The sequence below is a fragment of the Trichoderma breve genome (genome assembly GCF_028502605.1).
Source record: "Trichoderma breve strain T069 chromosome 7 map unlocalized scaffold00007, whole genome shotgun sequence".
NCBI lineage: Eukaryota > Fungi > Ascomycota > Sordariomycetes > Hypocreales > Hypocreaceae > Trichoderma > Trichoderma breve.
The window spans coordinates 877,464-895,417 of NW_026611593.1; the positions used below are offsets into that span (position 1 = coordinate 877,464).

The 17,954-nt window shown below is 45.1% G+C and overlaps 8 protein-coding genes across 8 annotated transcripts; 6 read left to right on the forward strand and 2 right to left on the reverse strand.

Moving 5' to 3' along the window:
• Window positions 1-1,867: 1,867 nt before the first annotated feature.
• T069G_10477 (peroxidase, family 2 domain-containing protein) lies at window positions 1,868-2,737 on the forward strand (the record flags this gene model as incomplete). Its single annotated transcript, XM_056177687.1, has 3 exons — window positions 1,868-1,970; window positions 2,031-2,582; window positions 2,643-2,737. 3 exons carry the CDS (start codon window positions 1,868-1,870, stop codon window positions 2,735-2,737), a joined length of 750 nt encoding a protein of 249 aa, XP_056023977.1.
• Window positions 2,738-3,539: 802 nt separating this feature from the next.
• Window positions 3,540-4,736, reverse strand: T069G_10478 (alpha/beta hydrolase family domain-containing protein; the record flags this gene model as incomplete). Its single annotated transcript, XM_056177688.1, has 2 exons — window positions 3,540-4,129; window positions 4,172-4,736. 2 exons carry the CDS (start codon window positions 4,734-4,736, stop codon window positions 3,540-3,542), a joined length of 1,155 nt encoding a protein of 384 aa, XP_056023978.1.
• Window positions 4,737-6,847: 2,111 nt separating this feature from the next.
• On the forward strand, window positions 6,848-7,645 carry T069G_10479 (uncharacterized protein; the record flags this gene model as incomplete). The annotated part of the gene is made up of 4 exons (XM_056177689.1): window positions 6,848-6,925; window positions 6,984-7,055; window positions 7,105-7,344; window positions 7,394-7,645. The coding sequence occupies 4 exons, from the start codon at window positions 6,848-6,850 to the stop codon at window positions 7,643-7,645; spliced, it is 642 nt and encodes a 213-aa protein (XP_056023979.1).
• A 2,040-nt stretch (window positions 7,646-9,685) lies between these two features.
• T069G_10480 (major facilitator superfamily domain-containing protein) lies at window positions 9,686-11,448 on the forward strand (the record flags this gene model as incomplete). Its single annotated transcript, XM_056177690.1, has 5 exons — window positions 9,686-9,769; window positions 9,833-9,927; window positions 9,990-10,337; window positions 10,397-10,540; window positions 10,608-11,448. 5 exons carry the CDS (start codon window positions 9,686-9,688, stop codon window positions 11,446-11,448), a joined length of 1,512 nt encoding a protein of 503 aa, XP_056023980.1.
• A 1,308-nt stretch (window positions 11,449-12,756) lies between these two features.
• On the forward strand, window positions 12,757-13,698 carry T069G_10481 (short chain dehydrogenase domain-containing protein; the record flags this gene model as incomplete). Its single annotated transcript, XM_056177691.1, has 2 exons — window positions 12,757-12,975; window positions 13,027-13,698. 2 exons carry the CDS (start codon window positions 12,757-12,759, stop codon window positions 13,696-13,698), a joined length of 891 nt encoding a protein of 296 aa, XP_056023981.1.
• A 657-nt stretch (window positions 13,699-14,355) lies between these two features.
• Window positions 14,356-14,844, forward strand: T069G_10482 (interferon-induced 6-16 family domain-containing protein; the record flags this gene model as incomplete). The annotated part of the gene is made up of 3 exons (XM_056177692.1): window positions 14,356-14,443; window positions 14,499-14,594; window positions 14,660-14,844. 3 exons carry the CDS (start codon window positions 14,356-14,358, stop codon window positions 14,842-14,844), a joined length of 369 nt encoding a protein of 122 aa, XP_056023982.1.
• A 1,108-nt stretch (window positions 14,845-15,952) lies between these two features.
• T069G_10483 (uncharacterized protein) lies at window positions 15,953-16,396 on the forward strand (the record flags this gene model as incomplete). The annotated part of the gene is made up of 1 exon (XM_056177693.1): window positions 15,953-16,396. The coding sequence occupies one exon, from the start codon at window positions 15,953-15,955 to the stop codon at window positions 16,394-16,396; it is 444 nt and encodes a 147-aa protein (XP_056023983.1).
• Window positions 16,397-16,707: 311 nt separating this feature from the next.
• T069G_10484 (short chain dehydrogenase domain-containing protein) lies at window positions 16,708-17,687 on the reverse strand (the record flags this gene model as incomplete). Its single annotated transcript, XM_056177694.1, has 5 exons — window positions 16,708-16,889; window positions 16,940-17,004; window positions 17,061-17,266; window positions 17,355-17,561; window positions 17,625-17,687. 5 exons carry the CDS (start codon window positions 17,685-17,687, stop codon window positions 16,708-16,710), a joined length of 723 nt encoding a protein of 240 aa, XP_056023984.1.
• Between the last annotated feature and the right edge of the window lie 267 nt (window positions 17,688-17,954).

Genomic DNA, 17,954 nt, shown 5'->3' on the forward strand with positions numbered 1-17,954 from the left:
GTGCATCGTTCATGCATCCAAGTGAAAGTGTCAACGCCGTTTTTTTCTCAACATTTTGCTGAAGTTTAGCTAGCATACTTGGGAATTGAAACATATTGAAATATAAAATACTCGAAATTTCCCCTAAGCTATGGAATGAGAATTGAGATCAGTTCAATTTACTCGCATGTGATTGCTGCTAATATGACAATGATAGCTCAGGCTCGATCATGCCCTGCCGCAGCTCTCGATAATACGTGTGGTAAAGCTGAAAGTTTCAACAAGGTATAATGCAGCTAATCTGGGGATAAGGCAGGGCGGTATTAGTTAATCTTGAGGAACCGATCAGTCGGTATGAAGATCTAAGCTAGTTATTATCTCATATCTAGTTAATCTATCAGTCCAATGAGCGGTCACACTCAAGCTTTACCGACTGAATCCTCCAGCTTCCATGCCACTAATGGCATAACTATAATGGGGCGAGATTATGATAAGACTAACCCAGTGACGCCTTCTGGATCATTGTATCTCCGTAGAAGGAATAACGACGATGTAGTGTTGTAACATTACAATCGTCGAAGATAGACTCGAATTATGAATTTGAAATATGTCATGTTTTAGGGACTCTCTATGCACCTGTTTGGGGCTTTACTGAGTTTGTTTTGTGATGAAATATTTAACATTGCCCGCCTACCTTGGAACAATGTTGACGTGCTTATAGAATGAAATCGAGGGCAACTTAATCATGATGGTAAAGAAATGGAGGAATTGAGAGATTCGCAGATGATGTATAGACGCTTCTACTTCAAAGTACAAAAGCCAATTCCAACATTTAGTGTCCTGAAAGTGCAGCTTTACATTTACAAGAAATTCTTCATCGTCTAAACTGTCGGAAAAGGGGGTGACAGCAACACATTATTGCGTTCATTCACACAATGGACAGAACCATCTATGCCTCTGTTGTACGCTGCTCTATCTTCATAAGGAGCAAGTGGTATAGTGCAACTTGGGATCGTTACCGCACAGTGCGCGCTCTTAGCCGCTGTCGTATACTCGTATTTGCTAAATGTTATTGCGTACTGGAAGCAATTTGTTTGTGATGATTAAGTCGAGTAAGTACAGAGTATCTCGCAATGCCATTATCGACATGAAGTCGGGTACTGTACTCTATTTGCATTTGCTCAATACTGGTTACTCATCAGGTTGCATTGGCCGAGCGTATTCCTCCAGTCTCACGAGCGTATTCCACAAGCCACAGAGCGTATTCCTCCAACGCGCGTCCCCACATCGCGTCGGCAGAGGACCGAACAGTAGCATGAGAGTTGTCTTAGCTTGGCAAAGAGGCGGAGTTTACGGGAGCTAGCGGACGCTGTGTCTCCATCGCATTCGAGCCGTCCTTAATACTCTTTCTCCACTATGCGGAGAAAGAAAGTAAACACCGGCCTGATCTCCTTGCTCAAGGCACCAATATCGGTGTACGCGTGAGAAGAAAACGACAGTGTACGCGTGGAAACAAATTGCCAGGCACATCCTTGCTAAGAGTACCAGAATCAGCCTGGTGTGTTCTTCCTACTACTTACCTACGCAGTGAACATGCTCTGCTGACCCCTGGTGAATAGATGAACAGCCTCATTATGGGCGATGCGCTCGAATACGCCCTTCTGGAAGACAATTTGGAATATGCGCTCCTTAGAGATGCAGATAATTTGGAATATGTAGAGACACAGACAATTTGGAATAGGTAGAGGCGCAAAAATACAGATCGAACGTTGTATAAATACTCACGATTCTGTAGTCGGGTTGTAAACAAACATACGAACATCACTTCTTTGTCAACCAACATCAGTATATAAAGAATTCATACTGTACTCCATTCTAATCAGACAATATGCGAGTTCTTTTTTTCACCCTGGCGTTAGGCAGCTTCGCTACGGCGTTGCCTAACCATCCTTTCAAGGGGCACGAATGGATTCCTGCGGGGCCAGGAGACAGTGGGTGACTCAAAAATCGCCGGTGATTCATATATATAGGCGACTAACCGCGAGCAACAGGACGATCCCCTTGCCCTGGCCTGAACGTGCTTGCTAATCACGGTTACCTTCCTCGTTCCGGAAAGAACATCGATCTGCCAACCGTTCAAGCTGCCGTCTCGGCTGCATACAACTATGTCCCTGATACCTTCGACAGCGCCTTCGTCCAAGCCCAGGACTGCCATTTGACGACCACAGGCAACTTTTCGACTTTCAATCTCGACGATCTGGCAAAACATGGACACAACTGTGTCGAATTTGATGGATCTCTATCACGAAATGACCTCTTTTTCGGAGATAACTTGCACTTTGACCCAAAAATCTGGTCGACAATGGCGAAGAGACTCGACTTGAACAAGGTTTCGCACGATCCAAAATCCAAGTACATCACTGTAGAGCAGGCGGCCAAGGCCAGAGCTGCTCGAGTAGCGGACGCAATGCATGCCAATCCCAATTTCACTGCATCAGATCTCGAGATGATGGGCAGTCCCGGGACGACGGCCTTGTACTTGACCACGCTGTGGGATGATACCGTGGGAGGTGCTCCTAAGGAATGGGTCAAGTCATTCTTTGGTAAGTGGCTCAAGTGGTTGCTTGATACTGTCTGGAGGACTTATACTAACCACCAAACAGAATGGGAGAAGCTCCCTTTCACTAGGCCTTTGAAGCAAAAGACTGGCCAAGATATTGGTAACATGCTTACCGCAGTTCTGGCAGTGAAGGTTTAATCACTGGCTGTCAGCACTTATACAAAGGTTGGCTGCGATGCACTTCTTGTTCCGGCTGTGAACCAAGTGCAATAAAGCCGCTACATTCGGAAAGATATTGTGTACCTGTTGAGGGACTGGCATTATAAATACACGAAGTTGTTATCTTCTTACTCTCTTTATTTTATTATTACTACTACTTGTTTTACAATGCATTTAGAAGCTTGCGCGTAAAGGATAATACAGGTTAGCATGCAGGAGAGCGAGAACACTTTCAGTACAACATGCATTTTTTAGAAGAATAGATAGTGAATACTTCATAAATCTAGATCTTATCAACAAATGAAGATATAGAAAGTTTCTTCGATATGATTGAGGATATCTTTTTTTCCTCGAGCCAGCGATGACGTTAAACCTGTGTGTTTTGAGTACCTATGTTGTTGTTTCTCGTGTCGTATGAGGCCCTAGTACAAACGGACTATATAAACAAGGACAATAATGAAATTAATCAATCATGAATATAAGAGAGTAAGCGCTCATAAATGACAAGTCTCAGGTCTCTTGGTCTTAATCCAATCCCGGCTTTGTGAGTTAGTGGCGCAATCCGTGACGAAGCTCACTAAAACCTCTCTTTATAGCAGCATTTGTAGGGCGTCACATTTCGATCATGAGGAACATCAACTATTGAATAAGCGTACAAATCTTTTTTCTAATTAATTCATCAACTAAATTAATACTGTACTAGATAGAAAGAAGTCTAATAGCGTCTGCGAGTATTGGTGCCACAATATGTTCTCGGGTAGCGAGTCAACCACAACGGCCATTACAACCCATTCCTAGAAAAGAAGTCGAAAATAAGCTGGAACCCTGCTGTGGCATTGTTGTGGAGTGGCAGCGCATGGCCAGTGTTGGGCTGAAGAGCCACCTCGATTTTCGTAGCGTGGGGGTAAGTCGCGTTCAACTCTGTCATGTTGGCCAAACCCCTGCAATCGCCTCGGCAGATGTAAAAGTCAAGCTCTGGCAACAGGAATTGCACAGGGGCCCTGAAGGATGGCCCGGGGTTTCCAAGCAGCGAGAAGGCAGAGGCGAACTCTCCGATCGGGACAGGCTGCTTGATGCTAATGCCATAGTCAAGCAACTCCGGTGTGAAGGCGGTTTTGGGATTGCCACCAAAGAAGATGTTTTGGATACCATCTCTCTGGGCCACTACGTAGCCGCTTGATCGGTTGAAAGGAGGGTTTCCTGTGGCGGCATATTCGACGCTGAACGATGTTGAGCCGGCGCTTGCAAGTTCTTTGGTGAACAGGTAGCCCGTGATGATGGCTCCATCAGTAAGAGGCCCGTATCTGGCAATGAAGGCCGAGGTAAGGAATGAGCCGAAACTGTGTCCGATGTGGACGACCTTATGCGGGGCTGCCAATGACTTGAAGGAAGGAATGGAGGGTTTCGCATGACCCGCAAACTCATACAGGCTACCATTGCGTGCCATCAGGGTCAATTGGCGGAGAATTTCGAGCTCAACAGGTGCTTGGACCACGTCGTATGCATCCGGCTTATCAGATTGACCGACTCCCAGACGATCATACGTGAAGATGGAGTATCCTGCTTTAAGTGCTGCTTCCACGTAGGAGTGGTTCTCCGGCTTGTACTCGGAATCCCAGTATCTAGAGTCGTAGTGCACTCCATGGGTGGCGATCTGCAAGATATTGTGCTTTCCATTCTTGGTAGACTTGGGAATGCACAGCTGAGCATGGATATTGAACGTCTCAGAAGTCGTGGTATTCTTGATGATATTACCAGGGCCGTGTATAGTAGTCCGGGTGGCATCGTAAATTGCCCAGGATACTGCTTCAATATCGTTGTCCACTCTTGGTATGTCAAAAACGGCAGTATCTGCGGTAATAGGCAGCCGAATATCCAGCTGCTTGCAATATCCGTGAGGCCTTTCGACACAGGCATTTGCTGAAACAGAAATGCCTGGTAGAAGCATTAAAGCTCCCAAGAGCAGCGAAGACACCATGGTCTCGGTAAGAGGGCCGATATACGTTGAAGATGAGAATCAACAAGGTAAACTGTTTGGAGAGTTATTGGAAGAAGATGATCGATGATTCGCAAGTAGATTGGCGACCGAAAAAAAAGCAAGAAAGCAAGAAAGTATGAGCTTATTTATAACAAAAAACATCAACCATATGCCAAAGGTTTTGACAAATATTTGCATTTCTCAAATCAACCTCAACCGTAAATTTTATTAAATTGCTGACATGAGGCTATGATACGCACATGTTATACGCTCTGCCATTTTGACGCTGAATGTTAGACAATTGCATACGTTGTCTGCGCTATGCGCTATGAGGAGCACGCCATGCTATGAGGACACAGCAGGCTATACGCTCTTACGCTATGAGAACCAGGCTATACGCTCTTGCGCTAGATCCCACAACAAAGCGTCAGCTCAGCCTCAATCTATGCGTATAACTTAAAAGCAACTGCATTGCAATCCTTTGGTCCTTTTGCAATTCCGGTTTAGGTCAAACGCCGATTTGATCAGTCAGCTGTTTGCGCCTTTCATACGACCAAATGAGATGCTGAAAATGCGCCTTATAGAGTACATGGTAGGCATGTCATCTTCTTATCTCTGATTCACATAACCAGTCCGACATTTGCAATACCTGAAGAATAATCGGTTTCGTTAGTTCGCAGTTCAAATGACGAGATGGCTTGTTAAGATGCGCCTACCTCGGGAGTTTATATATTTTATAGAATGATACATCTGCTGCTGTAATAGAATGGCCTTCATCTATACGACATCAAGAATTCAGAAACTCAGGCCTTGCTCAAGAGTTGCTCAAGGGCCACCCATGCCCAAGCGACGTCAGCGGAGCTATCTCAATTGAGCAGGGACATTCTCAATGCCAAGATCTGAGAGGTGAATTCAGAGCATATGACAGCTGTTCCCTGCTTACTGGTCTGATCTAGTTAGGCACCCACGATCAGAAAAATCGGGATGACAAATTGTTGAAGACAATATTGGCCAGACCTTCAGCGGGGCATTTAGTTACTGACATCAGAGTCTGAAGAGCAATAAGACTCTACTTGTGAAGCAACACTTGCCTGTTTATTAAGCTTATAAATGATCATCGTAGTAAATAAGGGTACGCCAATGACTTGCATTATGCATTCATTAACTAAGACGGAGATATTTATGTCGTCTCTTGGCGATTATTTGCATGTTAAGGATGTGGAAGCTGTCACGAACATACGCGAGCTTCGCTCATATCATCTATCCACTGCTAATGAGCCTCTTGTCTTCAATAGGTAAATCAAATCAGCTTAGAATACAAATGCACTGGGTCAGACTATCTAAGGGACAAGACTTAGCATATTACTGAGGCTGGTTATTACGTATATCTTCGGTGATGAGTACTCAAGGCAGGCGCCCATGAAACAATTTATGTCTTAACTCTAGGTATGCTATAGTAAGTTTAACACGATGATGCTTAGATTTGTTTGACAGGTTACATTGTCGGGGATATCAATTACACCGTATATAATGGTATTAAACATGCCGTCGGTATTCAAGAGTGATTAATATGTAATAATTTGTATGCAATAAGTGGAGTTGTTCGTAATCTAGAGAGCGAGTGCGCTTCTATAACCAACCCCCTAAACATTAGCCAGTAGCTGCGGCTATTAAAAGCGCTGGTAATACTGAGTTACTTAGTGTCTATATAGTACTAAACAATATATAGAGCGCCAATAATTGACACACGGATTCGTAGACGACCCAAACTTGCTACTTCAAGTCAACAAAAACCTCTTTTCAATTGAACATGGCAATTGTCGGCGAGGGAAACGCAATCTCGCCGGATTTCCACAGGAAGCTTTACTTGACCGGCATTCCCGACCCTAGTGGCAGAAATGGTCGTATTATAGAATAACCATGTTTTCAAGTCTTTTAGTGTAATGTACCGAGGTAGTGAGATATTGATTAGGAAGGTCAATCCAAGAAAATGAAAGCCCACCACAACATTTCTCATGATATAAATATTATCTTCATTCTCGCCTAGTTTGCCAACATGTCTGTTCAAATCAAGTACACTTAACAAGCTCGACTCATCCAATTCCGCAAAAATGCTGTTGTCAGTTCGTATCCTGGGCTCTGCTGCTCTTATGGCAGTGACAGCCTCTTGCAAGCAGCTCATTCTGAATGTTGGTCTGCTTTTTTGGCTTGAAATGTCGAATCGAATACATTTTAATCTGCTGATAGTTTGATGACATCGCCATATCAAACGACAACGGGTGTGGTAATTTCACATTTGGAGAATTTTCTGTCTATCATGTGAGTTATCCTTGAATTTATTCATTCTTTCAAAGCTGACAGGTTCCAGGATATTGCCGTTTCAGATGCTTTTGGCACTTCTAGGGTTTTCAATGCCACCAAAACTCCATCTTGCAACTCTGTCTTAGACGAGGATATAAGTTTAGCCTTGTTTGGTCGAGCGCCTTCACCTTCCAACGCGTTATTTATCAGCGCATTGCTTGATGCCCAGATTGTCGCTGCTAATGTAAATACAACATTGGTAAACGAGGCATCGTTTGACATATTGCCCGTCTTTTCAGCAGCTGAGGTAAATCGCCTTTAAGCTCTAAGCCAAGACCAAGCTGACCTATCTCAAGCGTAATTCGAGCGATGTAACTGTTAGAATCTTTACTTTATTTTCCGATTTTGGCTCTGTCGACATTCGAAATACGTTTGAATTCCACACTGCAACCGATGGATGGGGTCCCTATCACGTCAATGTTTCTTCAAATGGTGTCGAGTATCGGTTTCTTGAGGTTGACGTGGTGCTTCCGGATGAGGATTCCCAGAGGGGAGGATTATCTCCCGCCTTTTTCGTCGATAACCTTGTTTTGGAGAGTACAGAGTGATGCTGTCTGGGAAAGTGGAGCTAGCACTACCGACATAGTAGTACGCGCAAGATATCACAGAATAGATAACCAACTTTATCTTTAGCTATAAGAAGTCTAGTTGACAGTTATTGATAGCCCCAATGAGATTACAAAGCCCAATTGTTTGGAAATACATCTATCATAACATCATGGTCTTATGTAAGTGTTTATAAAGGGGAGATGAAAACTCTGAAATATGTACAAAATGGGGATTTGAACATAAATTGGTCAGGGAGCGACTGATAAGCCGCCTATCTTCGCGCGGCTTTACTCAACGATTAAGCGCCTGTAAGTCATTGAGAATCACTGGACTTCTAGGAATTCGAAGATTTCAGAGTACTATTCTTTGCCCACCATGTTTGCCAATATGTCTTGCATGGTTGAAGCAAATCTATAAAGCAAATATGTAATTCGTAGAGATCAGGCACTCCCGACTTTTATGAGTTATTTGGGAACGAGTCGAACAACGGCGCTTGATTTGGAATATATGATAGATACAGCAACTCTGAGAGGTCCCAGTGGATTTAGGCATACGCTGTACGAGAGATGACGATCAACGAATACCACGGGCCATAGGATCACTGATTCCGAGGTCAATCACGACCAGGTTACTCACCCCAGCGATGGTGAGTGGAGGCTTGAATTCGGCAAGCCACCAGGTCAGACACCAGCGGCTGGGCCTATTGGCAGTTTGATTGGGACTACGGAAAATAATAAGGTAATCTTTATGCTTCCATTTTGCTTTCGGGAAGGTACATTACTCTCATTCGGTTATAGCCCTATTCATCTCCATTACTCGGTAGGATAGGGAAATGCAGTACAAGTGACATAAAAGAGAGATCGGTTGATGGTAATAAGGTCTGTTGTTTATACTAACTCGGAAATCCAACTGCTTTTATCATCATTTTGAGGCAGGGCGGCCCAGCCAGTACTTATGCGTTGATTCAGTACATGATACATCAAATTCGCATTCACTCAAACTGGCATTTGCTCGGATATTTATCTTGAGGACGGAAAACTCTAATCCTAACACGCGAGTGGTTCATTCGAATAATATGGCAACTATTCCCCTGTCTACTAGCCTGATCTAGCTAAGCCAGTAGAGTCTATAATTGGGATGACAAATGAGAAACGACAACATGCCTGCCGTCGGTGAAACTTTCTGCGGGGCCGTCAGTTGCCAGCGTAGCAGTCCGAAGAATGGGCAAGTTTTTACTTGCGAAGCAACACTTCAATGTATATTAGGCTTACAAATAACTATCCTAAAATGAGTGCGATGGGGTACTCTACTGCCCATGTTGATAGATATGACTACTCATAGGCAACTATTTGCACGTACAGCGTCTGAGCCATATCATCGACTGAGAATGTATGCAGGTGTTTAGAGAGACAAGCAGTTAAGTATCATGTCTCAAGACTTTACCAGCATTTGAAGATTTGAAGCATTATTGAGAAGAAATTAAATATGTATTAGCGGTTTATTTTAATAAAGTTAATAGTCCATGGTGTCTGCATCATAGATGGCAAATGCGTTCTTACATCTACTTTGGTACTACTGGATCAAGTATGAACTGACTGCTGTATGGCTAATTAGATGACATCAGGTAAGGTACTTCCTTATTTTCCAAAAGATCATGGGGCTTGGAGATAAGCACAAGATGTGCACCAAAATAATATCCACGTGGAGAAGCCCACATCCGCCCATTCAAACACTGGTCGCTTCGGCCATATTCCCGTCTCGCGGTACTTCTCCCGATTCATGAATTAATAATAGAGTGCATGACACCTGACAAGTAATGATTCCACATTGTCTAAATGAATATACGATGTAGGATTGTGGGATTGAAAGTGATCTAGCGCGTAACAATAGCGCTGCTGCTGCTGCTATTGGCGTTGGAGATCCCCCCTTTCCAACTGCCGTATGTTTTCAAACTACTCCAAGTCAATTACAATTAGTTTAATTTACAAGCTGCTAAACACTTTCATTGTTATTGCCTTGGAACATTGTCGTCTGCTGATATGGACGCAAAAGACATGGCTAAGCTAGGCTCAGCGCGAGCAGTGGCGATCTCAGCATCTATTATCGCTACACAGCTTGTTCAGGTTTGTGAGAACCAAATTGCACACCCGATTTTGTCTTGGAATTATAGCTCAGCATATTTTTAGATGATTCCTTTTGGTGCCGGGATTCTCGCCTCGAGTATCATTGCCCGCGACCTCAACTCACCGAACAAGGCAAGCTGGATTGCAGCTTCGTACCCGTAGGTCCAATTCTACTTAAAACTTGTCAATTTGCAATTTTTTCGACTAATATCATCTCAAGCTTAACGCAAGGCGCATTTGTTTTAATAGGCGGTCGTATCGGTTCCATCTATGGCCATAAAAATGTGCTTGTCGCAGCCTGTCTGTGGTGGTCAATATTCTCATTAGGTTCAGGCTTTGCCCGCAACATCGTCGCGCTGATCGCGCTCCGAGCACTGACTGGAGTTGGAGGCGCTTTCATGGTGCCAAATGCCATTTCATTATTAACCATTAATTTCCCTCCTGGAAGACTTCGAAACCTGAGCGTTGGTTTCTTTGGAGCAATGGCCCCGATCGGTGCTTCGATAGGCTGTGTGTTCGCGGGTCTTTTGGCTCAGTTGACGCCGTGGAAATACATGTTTTTTGGGCTGTAAGTATCTTCAAAATGCATTCATTCGCTGCAATGAGTATCTGACTTTGCTATCATAGCACCATTATGGGTGTCCTTGTGACAGCACTCGTTGTGTTTGTTGTCCCCGGCGAGACTGAACCCTTGGATAAGCAGGGACGTGTTGACTACATTGGGTGCTATCTTGGAGTCGGCGGGCTCATACTATTCAATTTTGTTTGGAAGTTAGTATCTATCTCTCATCCCTCTCCAAAACCTATTCCATCTTCACAAGTTGACACTCGGCTACAGTCAAGCTCCATTCGTTGGTTGGCAGGAGCCGTATGAGTACGCTCTGCTGATTGCTGCAGTTGTCCATCTTACCGCATTCATTCTCTGGGAAGCCCGGTATGCAGCTGACCCAATCTTGCCCCTCGATATATGGACAGCAAAATCGATCAGCCCGATGTTGTTGGCATCATTCATTTCTTTCATGGCAGTCGGCATCTTGGTATGGTATTGCAATACGTGGAATGTCAACCTGCGAGGATACTCGACCTTGCTGTGTGCTGCTACTTTTGTTCCGCTGGCAATCGGGGGAACCACAGCGGCCATAGTCAGCGGCTTGGTTGTACCACTCTTAGATGCCCAATACATCTTGGTGATAGGCAGTGCGTGTACCATGGTTGCGTGCATTCTTGCTGCAACCATGCCTGACAAGCAGTCATATTGGCCGCAGATGTTTCCGGCAATAACGATTCTTAGTTACGGTCCCGACTTTCTCTTCGCAGCATCACAGATCATTGCAAGCAATACTGTAAAGAAACATCAACAGGGAATAGCCGGTTCTTTGATTGGCACTCTAGTAGCCTATGGTCAAAGCACAGGTATTGGATTCGCCGGCACTGTCGAAACTTATACCAACAATCACGGCGCCAATATTGGGGATGGATATCGACATGCCCTGTATCTGGGAATTGGACTTGCTGGACTATCAATTATCATCGCTATAATCTTTATTCGCATTCCAAAAGATACTCGCGATGGATGGGGTGATGAGGAGTTAACTGTGATGGGAGATCTGTCCGATCAAAGCGAGCAGAACAAAGCTGACGAGAGCTTAGATTCCCAGAACAAACAACTACAAGTATAGGAATAATAGCTAGGTATATTTGTTTAGCTATTGTTTCTACAGGTACTAGAACACTGACGTTGTCCTCCATATCAAGCTCGTCTCATATATTACCACAGGCGCAGCTTTTTAATTTAGAAACGAGAAACGACGCTTACTATCATGTTGTATTGTCGATAAGATTGTAATGGTTTAGATGTATCCTGTCTACTTCTGTCAATAAGCGACACCTTCTCTAATTCGCTGCTTATAGAATTTTGTATATTTTTCAACTTAGTTAAGTGTAAAAGCCGGACACAAGTAATCGTCTTGACTCTAGGGACAATGCGTATAGTGGAAGCAAAAGTATTGTCCCACATGTAATTCTCAGTAAACACGGCTCTAGAAAATATGGCGTAAAAGGCTATTCTCCTCTATTAAATTTCTACTCGTGCTAAGCTGGCAACTATATAACGAAGTCATAGATAATGTAATTCCAAGCTCCCTGGAAACTTCAACCCAATTGGCTACGAGGCCCCATTCTCAAACTTGAAGGCGGATGTTTGAGGCTGCATACATGAAGTCGAAGGAATTAAGGCATCCCACACGGAGTAAACATGCTGATAAATCACCAGAAGGTGTTTTAAAAGAAGCAGTTGCTCCTATATTCATGACCTTGAAGCCAAGAATATGCCCCATATTTCAAGGTCACACCAGTCTGCTTGATAATTATTCGCGGATTGTTGCCGGCAAGCACCATGAGCCAATCAACTCCACAGAATGCAAACAAGCTCCCCACAAAGCGACACAAAGCGGCGCAAAGCGGCTGAAGAGAAGGAGATCCCACAAGGTCCGTGGTTGTGTGCTCCGGAGCGATCCGCAGAGCTCCGATGTGTGTCCGACGTATTGGCCTCCAATCATTGTTGGTTGAGTCTCCTATTTCCGTATCAAAAAAAATCTCTTTCATTCCAATTCCGAAAGGACGATGTGCCTTACGATTTGAAATCAGGAAAGCACAATGTCTTTTGATACGACGTCTCTCTGTGGAGTAGCTAAAGTTGCAACTATCCTCCGCATCCCTGGTTTGCTTGTAGGCAACCAACGGATGGGGCAAAATGGGCATAGGGGTTGTACATGCAAACATGAAGGATCCGGAGATGCGCCTTTTACTATGCGCAATGTGGGTAAAGGGAAGTACGTATCGTGGGTATCTCGAAGGGTATAAAATCCAAGCTTCCCAACTCTTCGAAGAGCTCCCTTAACAATTCTCTCATCATAATTCCAGGACCAACAACTTGACCAAATACATTTTTGAGTATAATTACTAACACATATAAACACTCGGTCAAAATGAGTATGCCAAACCCCACCGCGAAATACCACAACAACCCTACGCCAGTGGTTGATCCTACGCAAAAGCATCTTTCGGTAGCTGGCAAGACTGTTCTCGTCACAGGAGGTGGCACAGCCATTGGAGCTGCAACTGTGGAAGCCTTTGCAAAAGCCAAGGCTGACCACGTCTTTTTCGTTGGAAGACGACTCAATCTTCTTCAGGCTGTTGAGCAAAGGGTCATTGGCACCTTCATATTCTTTTGTAGGCCTTAAACTAATGCATCGCAGCTCTCGAAACTGTACCCGCAGACCAAGTTCCACGCCCTCCAAACAGACATTTCCAAGGAGGATGAAGTCAAAGCTCTGTTCGAAACTATCAACAAGACCAGCTTTCTCGACATCTTAGTCGCCAACGCTGCATACCTCTCTTCGCCTGGTTTACTCCACACTACCGAAACAGGCGAATGGTGGAAGGGATATGAGATCAATGTCCTGGGTACCTATCTTCTCGGCAAATATTTCATCAACCAGTCAAAGCCAGCTAGAGGGAAGCCCGTTTTCGTCGGTGTGAACACTGGCGCCATCAACGTCGGTCCCGGTTTCTCCAGCCCCATGAGCGGCTATGTGTCCTCCAAGATGGCTACTGCTTCAGTAGTAGAGTTCCTGCAGCAGGAGAACCCGAACATCAAGGCATTCAACGTTAGCCCTGGCATGGTTCAGAGCGAGATCGCCGACAAGGCCAATACGCCTCAGTTCCCGCCAACGGACTCACCCGAGTTGATGGCCAACTTTGCAGTCTGGCTTGCTAGCCCCGAATCAGACTTCCTTGCTGGCCGTTTCATCTGGGCCAATTGGGACGTGGAAGGATTGCTTGCGGCCAAAGAGAAAATACTGGCGCACCCGGGACAATTGAAGCTAAATATCGACGGCTGGGAGAGCAACTTTGCTGCCCTCAAGTAAATAGATACAAGGGATGATTCAACTCTACGCCTCTTTGCGATAGACAAACCTCCCTCGATAGAGAGAAGCATAATCTCAAACATATTTTATCATCATCTCACGATAGCCATGAGGACAGGCTTTGACTCCTGTTATTTTGTCACCATATGAGAAGAAATAGGGTAGGATGACAGTACCTGAGTCACCTCTAATCGACCTCTGCTAGTTTAATACATGATGGTGGTACAATATACATGGCTGTAAGTCAATAACCCGCATCCGCGCATTCACGCGCGTGTTTACGTTTGTTTAATGGAAACAATGATTTTATTAGTGGTCAAATTTCTCCAAGAATCGATTATCAGATAATCCCCTCGCCATTATTCACCGAACTGTAGTGGCGACGCATTGGTGCCCAGCTCGGAACCTAAAAGAGCACATCAACGGAACACGAGGCTCTCCCTTGCATCGGAAAAACAGATGCGGTATGTACAATTTGATTGGCTACAGTTGTCATCCTGCTTTTTTTACGAAAGCCTTAATTTTTATTGTAGGCATTTGGGCAGCAGTCATCTGGTCTTCCGTTCCATTGCATCTCTCAAGCGATCTATCAGCAATTCTTTCCTTCGCAAACTCAAGCCCTACGCAGAAGATAGTCTTCAATCACTTGAATCAACCATGGCACCTTTCCCAATCGACTCGAGTCATGGCTTACAGAGCCTGGCCGACCTGTTCAATACACTGATTGAGTGGCTCTCTCAGCCTCGTGAGTTCCGACCGGACCCTCGCTCAATAGAATGCTAACGGGGAGTTAACGAAAGAAATCCTTGCCATCATCATGGCATGGGCCGTCACATTTACGGCAATCTGTACCCTGATTATCTGCTTGGGTTTCGGCCCAGTTGGGATTGGTGCAGGTAGGTCATCTTTCCTCCAAGGATACCCAGGAATTGCGGTGTACAATCAACTAACAGACATCCAGGAACACTCGCTGCTGCATTTCAGTCGTACATGTATGGAGCCTTTACCCCAGCCGGAGGGATCTTTGCGACGCTCACCAGCATGGCGATGCTGGGTACTTTGATGCCGGCCGCAGCTATTCTGGCTGCTGTGGTTGCCACAGGAGCGGCAATACTCGTATGGGCCTTGGGGATTGGCCGATCATGATTGTAGGGCTTGGACCTTGCAGTCTTGGATGCTGGCTCGTCAGTCAGTTCCCAGGTGCTTTAGACCAAATAAGTTTCCCAGCTTTCAGCAAACTATGGAGTATATCGGCAGCTTTTTAGCTAACTACGGGGTATTTCGGCCCGCTCTGAGCCATGTTGAGATTTGGCAAGGCGGCCTAATATTCCGATGGGTTGCCTATTACAGAAGGCCGTTGTTCTTACACACCACACCGCTGGGCTAGAAGATGATACTATTGTCTGCGAATATATACTGTATGTTATCATTGCGGATCTTCTGTACGGTGTCCAGATTGCAGTAATGTTAAAAATAGAAAAAACTATTCGCCGTCCTTGCGATTTCGGCTGAATTGCCGGGTGAATTATAATAATATGTCTTACTCAAAGGGTAACGCACTCTACAGCATCTTGTATACAGCAACAGGGGATTGTCAAGCTTGAATAAGAGCATGAAATGATTCTGACAGTGGGTCTGGCGGGAGGCCCTTCGAAGAATTAGTCCTATTTCATGCGCTCATCCACCAACTCCCGGGCTCAAGAAGGAGAGAATAATGCACCCGAATACTTTGTAATCTCCTTGTTTATTGGGTCCTATCTTCCCAATCCTGTTGCGGGATAATAAATTCGCCGCTTACTACAGCCAAACGGGCGTAGTTGAGCTCATCGGCACTAGAATCCGGGGGTATACCAGGGGGATCGAAGTTGTCCCGATGCCACCAAGGTGCAAGGGGCGATCGTCGGCGCTACCATGGGGCTGTCAGCGTACTAATACATTCTAACACTTTCAGTTAATCAATTGCCAGAAAAGAGAAACTTTCACGAAAATAACGGCTGCCTATGCGTAGGGCACGCGAATACTGTTGAGGGCGATTGATAACTCATACTGAGTAAGATGGTGTATGACAAAACATTGGCTTATACAAGAAATGCGGAGATGATGGATATGTGAAGGTATGATGAAGGGATATAAATACAGAGACACTTTCCTCTTCGTCTAAAGAGTCGTATCCTCATCACTCCCATTCACATCATCATCACAAGTACCAACAGCAAACAGTTCTTTTCTTACTTTCCCAACGAATCCGCCTACCATGAAGGCGCAGGCAGCCATCGCGCTGGTCGCCGGCCTTTTGGCGAACGCCGTAATCGCTCAAACGTCTCTGGGCGAATTGTCCTTCGGAGCGCCTCAGTGCGGTGATGGCAAACTAAGCGGCATCAACGCCGCCGACTGCAACACGGCAGTTGCTCAATTGCTGGGCGCACACTGTTCTGGAGGTGTCTGCAGCATCCCCGCCGCAACAGGCGGTGCTTCGGAGTCGGCCATCTCTGTATTGGTTGGAAAATGTGAGGCCTTCATTGGTGCCTTTGCAGATGGAAAGGCTGTCACTTTCAACGAAGATTCGGTGCAACAGGCGTTTCCCGGCTTCATTTCTCAATGCCTTGCTACCTCTGGTGGCTTTGGCAGCCCAATCTTGATCAGCACTGACGGAGTCATCCGCCTGGTTATTTCCAACGGAGAGAGTGGTGGTGGCTAAAAGTGCGGGTATGGATACATAAATCGAACACACGAGGAAGCATTGGGTATAAGCGTTCACAATATAGTTGAAGAGAGAGTATACAAAGCCAAATACATTGTTTTTCTATCTCGCACTTTTACACTGCTTCCAGATTAGTCGTATTTGTCAAGATATCCCAATTATCACAAAACAATTAGTCTCTAAGGGAGTATGAGGAGGCGATTGTCCAACTACCATAATTATTCTGCATGTGGCACGACTACTTTGCCGAAAAGTAAGCTAAGCCTACGAGCTATTTCCAATCAGATGATAACTATAGTCCATCAATGCTACCAGGGCAGTTTTGTCCCATCGTAATTATAAAACAGGCCATTATCCTTTGGAGTAATGCCGGCGAGCACTTTCATGGAGCTTTCGGCACATTCTTCGATGGTTTGGCGGGGAACATTAGGGGCGTATGTCTTCATCCATTCTTCAATTCCGTTTCCAACCTCAGTGAAAGCGGAATAACCTATAACAAGCTTAGTTTGGTAGCATCATGTATTGAAAGTCGCGGATTACCTGGATGAAGCAGAACGGTGGTTATGCCCTGGTCTTTAAGGACAGCGCTCCACTTGCGCACCATCCTTAGATACCATCAGCGATACTTCTTGTATTGTGCTGGAGGTATCGATAGACTTACATGTTTAAAGCAGCTTTGGCAGTCGAGTATGCATTCTGCAGGTTTGGCATGCTCGCGCCAAGCTCAGTTGAGCCTAACACCGACGAAATGACGAGCACTCTCTTGGCCACGCTTTTGCGAACCAATGGAATGAATTCACGCAAGAGCAGCAGAGTGGCAGTTAAATTGAAGTTTACCTCGTCAATAAACTCCTTAATGTCGCTATACTGCGATTAATATATAGACAAATCCAAGGCGCAGAGGTGTTAGGAAGACAAACATATTCTCAAATGAAGTCAAGGGGTTAGGATTCACGCCTGCGTTGCTGATTAGGTTGTCTAAGCCTCCTGGCAACAGACGGCTCGTCTCCTGAGCGGCTCTCTGGATGCTCTCAATGTTGGTGACGTCCAGATCGATGAGGTGCAGCTGTCCATCTCGGTGCTTGCCCTTAAGCTCTTGAAGACCAGTGGAGGCTGCCGTGTTTCTCGCAGTTGCGATTACTACATTGTCCTTTCCTTTGAGCTGTTTCATGAAGTATGAGTGGTCATGTTTGGGATGAGGATAGAGAGTGTCAGATTGACTTACTAGCTCGGTAACAAAGCCAAGGCCGAGACCACGGCTTGAGCCGGTGACAAGATAAGAAGGCATGATTTAAATATGGACTACCACAGGTGTATGGAATATCTGGATTGAGCCTAGCATCCGTCTATATTTAGTCGGGTCAGTATAAACAGTCAATTCGTTATTTGCTGTTGCTGACCTTCTTTTGGCTGCGACAATTCTACTCTTTCATTATTTATGTTAGTAGATGGCACGACAAGGTCGTTTTATATAATGCCAAATCTGTGTCTTCAAAGCCTTTCATGCGTATTCGGCTGTGGATATCTAGTCTCTATATTATTCAGCTGTTCTCTT